Source organism: Otolemur garnettii, unplaced genomic scaffold (genome assembly GCF_000181295.1).
Source record: "Otolemur garnettii isolate 467f Iridium unplaced genomic scaffold, OtoGar3 scaffold00062, whole genome shotgun sequence".
Classification (NCBI taxonomy): Eukaryota; Metazoa; Chordata; class Mammalia; order Primates; family Galagidae; genus Otolemur; species Otolemur garnettii.
The window spans coordinates 10,997,278-11,006,359 of record NW_003852457.1 but is presented as its reverse complement, the minus strand read 5'-3'; the positions used below and the strand labels follow the sequence as shown (position 1 = coordinate 11,006,359).

The 9,082-nt window shown below is 37.5% G+C and overlaps 1 protein-coding gene across 1 annotated transcript in view; it reads left to right on the top strand.

The window, feature by feature from the left end:
* GCC2 (GRIP and coiled-coil domain containing 2) overlaps nucleotides 1-3,261 on the top strand; it is a 43,891-nt gene extending 40,630 nt beyond the window's left edge. Inside the window, exon 23 of the mRNA XM_012807005.2 lies at nucleotides 2,994-3,261. Within this exon, the coding sequence (XP_012662459.2) occupies nucleotides 2,994-3,064 (71 nt within the window). The 3' untranslated portion in view covers nucleotides 3,065-3,261. The remainder of the gene's footprint in view (nucleotides 1-2,993) is intronic.
* The last annotated feature ends 5,821 nt before the right edge of the window (nucleotides 3,262-9,082 follow it).

Genomic DNA, 9,082 nt, shown 5'->3' with positions numbered 1-9,082 from the left:
GGCAGGAGACTCACTTGAGCCCAGGAGTTGGAGGTTGCTGGGAACTGTGATGCCAGGGCACTCTACCCAGGGGGACAGCTTGAGGCTCTGTCTCAAAAAAGAAAAAACACAAAGGTATCTGGAAGGATGATACTAAATTTAATAATGGTCACCTCTGGGGAGAAGAGGAGGGAGAAAAAGCAATTAAAAGAGGTGTTCATTTTTTTTTAAGATTACGAAAATGTCATACATATATATACACACAGAGAGAGAGACAGATAATATTAAAAAGCAAGGAAAACCCATTCTGAAATTTTTTTGGAATTTCCAAATTTTTCTGAGCTTTAAGCTGGGATTTTTGTAAGAAAGATAAAAAGAATAACTGGAACAATACAAAATGATAGAACCACCTTGGGAAAGTTTGGCATTTTGTATAACGTTAAACATACACTTGGCATACAACAGTCTTACTGTGAGGTTTTTATCCAAGAAGAATGAAAAGGTTTTGTTCATACAAAAACGTGCACAGACCTCAGTGAATATATTTAAAAAACATTGAGGACAGCACCTGTGGCTCAAAAAGATAGGGCAGCAGCCCCATACGCCAGAGGTGGTGGCTTCAAACCCAGCCCCGACCCAAAAATAAATAAATAAATAAATAAAAATTTAAAAATATTTTTAATAGAACACTGAATTGTACACCTTTAAAAGACAAATTTTGTTGTATGAATTATCTCAAAAAATTATAATTAAGCCTGTACACAATTATTTATAATAACTATTTAAAATTGCTAAAAACTAAAAGCATCCCAGTTATCCTTCAACTACCAAATAAACAAATTAGTACAGCCGTACAATTGAATATTGTTCAGCAATAAAAAAAAGGAATAAACTAGTCATACATGGTGGCAGGCACCTGTATGTAGTCCCAGCTACACGAGAGGCTGGGGCAAGAGGATCACTTGAGCCTAAGAGTTCAAGGCTACAGTGCATGATGGTCGAGTCTGGAACAGCTGCTGCACTCCTGCCTCGGCAATATAATGAGAACACATCTTTTTTTTTTTTCTTTTGATGTATAATGCCCTATAGGGCATGATTTTTTTTTTTTATTAAATGATAGCTGTATATATTGATGTAATCATGGGGTACAGTGTGATGTTTTCATATACAATTTAAAATATTTTTATAAAACTGGTTAACATAGCCTTAATGTTATTTTCTTAGTTATTGTGTTAAGACAATTATATTCTACTCTTAGAAAGATTCACTTGTACACTTGTAAGATAAACCATAGAAGTGATCCCTCCAATCACCCTCCCTCCAACCACCCACTCCTCCCCTCCGCCTCTCCCGTCCCCATATTCTTAGGCTATAATTAGGTTATAGCTTTCATATGAAAGCCATAAATTAGTTTCATAATAGGGCTGTGTACATTGGATATTTTTTCTTCCATTCTTGTGATACTTTGCTAAGAAGAACATTTTCCAACTCCACCCATGTGAACATGAAGGATGGAAAGTGGTATATGTACATAATGGAATACTATTGTGGATGGAATGGAATACTACTAAAGAAATAAAGAGAACACATCTCCTAAAGAAAAAAGAAAGGGTACTTACCTAATACAGCAGCATGGGTAATTTTCAAATGCATTATGGTATGTGAAAAAAGCCAGATTGGAGACTCTGGATGGTGTAATTCCATATATATGATGTACTAGAAAAAGCAGAAACATAGGACAGAAAACATACTAGTGGCTGCAGAAGAGTGGGGAAAGAGTTATAATAATGGGCCAAACAATTTTACACCACTTTGAAGAGGTAGAAGTATGCTAGACCTGGTTGGGGGTGGTGCACAGCTATGTGCATTTGGCAGAATTCAGTGCTATACACTAAAATGGGTGAGTTCTACTATAAGTAAATTGTACTCCAAGGAACCTGATTTTTAAGTGATTGAAATATTGTTTCTGGTTTAGTTTTGAGGTTTACCATAAATCTATTAGATTTAGATTTTAAAGTTGTATAAAGGTTTGTTTTAAAAGAATGGTTTTTGTTTAAAAAAAAAGTCCCTATTATCTACAGTACTTAATTGTGCTGGAAACTTTATTTTGGGATTGTCTAATAGAGGAAGACAATAAATTTTGAATGTTCAAGAATGGACATTGATTCATAACACCAAAATATGGTATTGAGAAGATGGTATTTCAGAATAGTGGAGGCATTTCTTATATACTAGTATGTAACATTATTTGTAGAGAATCATTTCTGCATAATTTTCATAGCTAAATTTCTTTTTTTTTTTTTTTTTGAGACAGAGTCTCACTTTATTGCCTTTGGTAGAGTGCTGTGGTGTCACAGCTCACAGCAACCTCCAACTCCTGGGCTTAGGTGATTCTCTTGCCTCAGCCTCCAAGAGCTGGGATTGCAGGCACCTGCCACAAGGCCCAGCTATTTTTTGTTGCAGTTTGGCTGGAGCTGGGTTCGAACCCACCACCCTAGGTGTATGGGGCTGGGACCCTACCCACTGAGCCACAGGCACCACCCATAGCTAGATTTCTTTAAACCATTTGATGGTTCTAGATTGCTTCATGTTGCATATCGGTGTTTTAGAGTTAAAATATACACATAAATGTAGCTATTAAATTGGCTCAATATGTCCTTTAAAAAGAGAAATTTAAAATAGTAACTGTGTCTAAAGAATGGAATATAATATAATAGCATACAGCCTCTGTAAGCTGACCATCCAGGGGTAATAAACTGGTCAACATAGGGAGGTGGTCAACATAAAAAAATAGGCCTACTATACTGATACATACATGTGTGGTTTATAAAAATTAGGTCAGTTTAAGGAGGTGGTCACTGTAGGGAGGTGGTCAGCTATGGAAGTTCTGCTGTATAAAATATATTACTTGCTTATAGTGTAGAGTGATTCTTGCTTACTTATAGTGTAGAGTGATTCTAGAATATATATTTCACATTGAGAAAATTTGTCTTTTTTTTTTTAAACTTTCCAAGGTGAGGAAGAAAATGCTTCCCGTTCTTCTGGATGGGCATCCTATCTGCATAGTTGGTCTGGACTTCGATAGATTGGTGGAAAGAAAATTCTTCGTTAACCAAATAGAATCCATTTTGCAAAAATGGTTCATGTATATTACTGTCATTCTTTGTCAAAAAGTATGTATATAAGGTCACATCTACATATGTTTGTATATATATATGACAGATGTATTTTTAAAGTCTCAGCTGGAAGTGAAAGTATAGCAGCTTGTAGAGTTGATACCAGTCCGCGGCCCTCTGCCTCCCGTGCACTCCAGGCTCGCTGCCATAATGAAAACATGAAGAAGAGTCCACTCCCCCGTCTCTGGAACCTCAGTACTGTGAATTTTGAAGTTAAACTAAATTTTGATCCTGTACCAACTGGAATTTAGGCTTTTAAAATAATGTTCCAAGACTTATTTATTGCAAAGTCAGATTTTGCAGATAGATTTGTTACTAGTTATAAATTTCTGAGAAAATGTGATCATACTATGAAGGAAAATGTTTTATTGGAGAGTTGGCTTATGTTTATTTAGGGACAATGAAATAAATAAATTATGCTAAGTTAAAAGAAAAGTTACTGAGTTTAAAATGAACTCAGAGTTTTTCCCTCTACAATACATTTTCTCAGAACTCATTATGTTGTCAGAAACCCTAGTACTGGCTGGCGTGACACTAAGGAAAAAGAAGACCACCACCTAGTTGGGGGGCTTTCAATGGTGCCTCTCCAGGCTTTTGGTGTGGGACCAGTACTTTCAAGCTACATAGTAGAAGTCTGTTTTAAGAATTCACTCCATCTCCCCAAATAAAAACATGCCACAGCAGCGACTATATTTTTCAACATTGTGTCTGACTATGAAATTGGTGCTTCTAATGTTTCGGGGCAGATAATGTCATGGCTTTCCATCAGATGGACTTTAGAAAGTCAGTGCCACATTTTCATGGTTTTTGTGAATAAGCCTAGATAATAATGTTACTTGCCTTTGATGCCTCTGAATATGTTGTAATGACTAGATCAAAATTGTGTCCTTAAATCAAAAATTTTAGAATTCTATTTTTAATATTTGTTAATAAATCACCACACAGTATGCTCTTGGAAGTTCTCCTAAGCCTTCCACTTACACTCTTGATTTTCAGTCTTACTGGAGAACTTTGTACTTTGGTTACATAGAACATTGGTTTCCAACTTAGTTTAACTGAAACTTGCTGCTGACATGTTAAGTTTGTTCTTTAAAAAATATTTCAATATTTCTTTCTTCCTGTCTTAGAAGAACAGACTTAACTAGTGAATGTATTAATGAAAATGCATCTATTTCAGAGCTGACTTTAAGAGTTTAGTTTTTTTACTTTGTAAACTGTGAATATGAGTATGCCAGCAGCATACAGTAAACTGTAATAGTATTTAAATCAATTTCACTTTTCTTTGAGTGTAGCCTTTTGAAGTCTATATAAACTTGTTTGGAAATAGTCTCTACTTGAATGTAATAACAAAAATATCTTTTGCATGATAAGAAATTATTAATTTGATTACAAAAGGCATATTCTTTCATGGTTTCAGCAATAAGAGATGTAATGATTATTTTAATATTTCTATTAAAAATGTTTAACTGTATATTATAAATTTATGGCTGCTCTTTTTCTGTTAGAGACTGTCTCTTTGGGGTTTTTAATTGGTTTAGAAGTTGGAATTGCAAAGTCCTTTACTATAGTCCTGCCACCACTGGAACCTATGAGATGCTTGAGAGAATGTAGACTGACCCTTACATGCCACATAGACCTGCCATGTCTGACACACTCCTTCCAGCTGAAAGTGGAAAACAACACTGGGCCTTTCTTAGGACAAGATGAGCACTGATGCGCCCCACAGGCAGGTATCTGGCTGAGGCTGCTTGCCGAAGGATGACCTTAGATGAAGAACTTTGTTCAGTTAGAAGCAGATCCTTAGAGTTCTTTAGAAATTTGGACTGGGAAATGGGAGAAGCAGAGAGAGAGAGAGAGTAATATAAGAAGGAGCAACCAAACTGACCTGGGAAAGGATAGGACATGGTAGCCAGACTTGGGTGGCCTTGGGAGAAGCAGCTTTCCAGCCCTGGGCCAGGTGCACTCATCACTCTTTTATTTCTTAAGAGCTGAATTCATACATTAATAGCTGAGCAGTGGAGGCTGATGCACCGTCCTTAAGTTCAGTCATCCTCTGTGGTTTTAAGGCATCTCTTTTTGTAGTGAGCTTTGCTTGTGCTACATTAAACAAACTTTGGCCGAATTATAACTGAACTGCAAGTTAATGCTTCAGTACTAAAGGCATACAGTACTTTGTGTTCTTCTTAAACTCCATTTTAGCTAATGATAGAGCTGGAAATGTATAGTATTGAGTGTATTGAGTATTGAAGGTTTCCCTACAGATACATTCTGGTATTTGGTGAATGGCATAATGCACCAAAAAAGCATTCCTGTATGATTAAATTGTAATATAGTGACTCCAACTTGGTCAGACTCTTATTTTGCCTTGGTATCTGAAAATCATCTTAGCTTCACAATTAATACTCACCAAGGGAAACAACCTGCACAATTTTGCAAATATCTTTGAACTAATTCTCATCCATGGGTATTAGAAAGCATTTGGTTATGTATAAGATGCATAGGGGAAAAAATCTTTTCACCTGCAGTAAAAAAATATAACTACGTGAAAAAGAATCATGTTGTGACCTTCAAATTATTGCTTTGAAAAAACAGAAAAATTGTATGAATGAACAGAGAATATGGTTCTAAGCTACCCCTGTGCACATTTGGTAGTATAAGTCAATGGAAAGCAAATAGCTGGGAGGGGACAGAGGGGAAAAATAAATTCATACCTCATGGGCATAATGCACACTTACAACTTTTAACTCAAACTGTATATAAGCAATTCATATATAATTCAAAACATTTGCACCCCCATAATATTCTGAAATAATAAAAAAACAAAGCACAATGTAAAGGTATATGGCAGACTCCTGGGAATGAGACACAACTACAATAGGGACCTTACCTAATCAATGTAAATATGTAACTTAATCATATGTACCCTCACATTAATCTGAAAAAAATAAAACCACTAAAAGTAATGAAATAATGAAAGTAATCAACTTGGTTTTCCTTCAAGGATGGGCTCATTTTGAACATGTGGTCACCGCTCCAGATGTTGGCCTAGCATTTGAGGTGACAGTCTCCCCAACTCCTACTTTTCTGGGAACTTTTGCCTCGCCACCATACAGAGGTGCAGATAGGCCCAGTGACAATCAACTAAAGCAGACGCAGAGTTTTGACCCAATTCTAGTGAATTAGGTCCTCTCAGGAATATGGATTTGGTACTAAAGAGCACAGAAGCCCTGATAATGTCCAGGAAAAGCAGAGAAAGGCAGCCAACAGAGAGTGCAAAGAGGTTTAAGCTGACAGGGATAAACAGAATCCTGGTGTGAGAACTCCAGGGACCCGAGAATAATCAGTTTTCCTATGCCTTTAAATTTCTTGCTAATTACTAATGATGCTGAGTACCTATGTTATTGCCCATTTCTGTTTCCTAGTCCATGGAATGTCTGCTTATTTGCAGGCATACATCTTTTCAAACCACTTCACTTTATTGCACTTCACAAACATTGCCATTTTTACAAATTAAAGGTCTCTGACAGCTCCAGGTTGAGCAAGTCTATTGCCACCATTTTCCAATAGCATGTCTCCGTCATATGTTAATAACTCTCACAGTATTTCATACTTGTTCATCATATCTGTATACTGATCAGTGATCAGTCATGTTACTCTTGTAATTGTTTGAGGATGCAACAAATTTTGCTCATATAGGAAGAAGAACCTAATAAATGTATGTGATCTGACTGTTCCACTGACTGCCTATTCCCCTGTCTCTCTCCCTCTCCTTGGGTCTCCCTATTCCCAGAGACACAACAATATTGAAATTAGACTAATTACTAACCCTACAATGTCCTCCAAGTGTTCAAGTGAAGGGAAGTCACACATCTCTCATTTTAAATCAAAACTTAGAAATGATTTAGCTTAATAAGAAAGGCATGTCGAAAGCCAAGATAAACTGAAAGCTAGACCTCTTGCACCAAATAGCCAAGTTGTGAATTCAAAGGATAAAGTTCTTTTTTTTTGAGACAGAGCTTCAAGCTGTCCCCCTGGGTACAGTGCTGTGGCATCACAGCTCACAGCAACCTCCAACTCCTGGGCTCAAGCGAGTCTCCTGCCTCTGCCTCCCAAGTAGCTGGGACCACAGGCGCCCACCACAACGCCCAGCTATTTTTTGGTTGCAGCCATCATTGTTGTTTGGTGGGCCCTGGCTAGATTCGAACCCGACACTTCAGGTGTATGTGGCTGGCACCTTAGCCACTTGAACCACAGGCGCTGAGCCAAGGATAAAGTTCTTGAAGGAAATTTAAAGTGATACTCCAGTAAACACATGAATGTAAAACAGTCTCATTGCTGAAAGAAAATTTTAGTGGTCTGGGTAGAGCAAAACAGGGACAAGATTCCCTTAAGCCAAACTATAATTCAGAGTAGGACTCCTAACTCTTCAATTTCTATAAAAACTAAAAGAAAACTACAGGAAAAAAATTTTTGAAGCTAGTGAAATTTTTTATTCATGATATTTAAGGAATGAAGCCATTTCCATAACATAAAAGTGCAAGGTGAAGCAGCAGATTCTGATGTAGAAACTACAAGTCATCCAGAAGATCTAGCTAAGATCATCGATGAAGGTGGCTGCACTAAACAACAGACTTTCTTTTTTTTTTTTTTTTTTTTTTTTTTTTGAGACAGAGCCTCAAGCTGTCCCCCTGGGTAGAGTGCCATGGCATTACAGCTCACAGCAACCTCCAACTCCTGGGCTCAAGCGAGTCTCCTGCCTCTGCCTCCCAAGTAGCTGGGACCACAGGCGCCCGCCACAACACCCGGCTATTTTTTGGTTGCAGCCGTCATTGTTGTTTGGCGGGTCCGGGCTGGGGATTCGAACCTGCCACCTTAGGTGTACGTGGCTGGCGCCTTAGCCGGTTGAGCTATAGGCGCCGAGCCAACAACAGACTTTCAATGTAGATAAAATGGCCTTCTATTGGAAGATGTAATCTAGGGCTTTCATAGCTGAAGAGGAGACGTCAGTGCTTAGTTTCAAAGTTTCAAAGACCAGGCTGACTCTCTTGGTAGTGCCTAATGCAGTTGGTGACTTTAAGTTGAAGCCAATGTTCACTTACCATTCCGAATGTCCCAGGTACCTTAAGACTTTATGCTAAATCTACTCTGCCTGTGCTCCATAAATGGAACAACAGAGCCTGGTTAAGAGCACATCTGTTCACAGCATGGTTTACTGAATATTTTAAGTCCACTGTGAAAACCTACTGCTCAGAAAAAAAAAAAGATTACTTTCAGAACATTACTGCTCATTGACAGAGCGTCTAGTCACCCAAGAGCTGTGACGAGAATGTACGAGATTAATGTTGTTTGCATACCTCTAACATAGCAACCATTCTGCATCCCATTAATTAAGTCTGAATTTGAAGTCTCATTGAAATATATATATCATAAAGCTATAACTGCCACAGATTGTGATTCTTCTCATAGATCTGGGCAAAATGAAAGTACTACTCCAGTAAACACACTTGCCTTCTGGAAAGCAATTATCATTTTATGTGCCATTAAAAACATTCATGATTCACGAGAGGAAGTCAAACTATCACCCTGACAGGAGCTCAGAAGAAGTTGATTTTAATCCTCTTGAATGACTTTGAGGGCCTCCAGATTCCAGCAGAGGAAGAACATGCTGATGTGGTGAAAGTGGCAAGAGAAACAGAAGCAAAGCCTGGTAATAGGTCTGAGTTGCTACAATCTTATGATGAAATTTGAATGAATGAGAAGTCTCTTCTTATGGATGAGCAAAGAAAGTGTTTTCTTGAAATGGAATCTACTTCTGGTGAATGTACCAGAAATATGGTCAAAATTACATCAAAGGATTTAGAATATTACCTAAACCTAGTTGATAAAGTAGCAGTAGGACTTGTAATTATAATTTTTTTTTTTTTTTT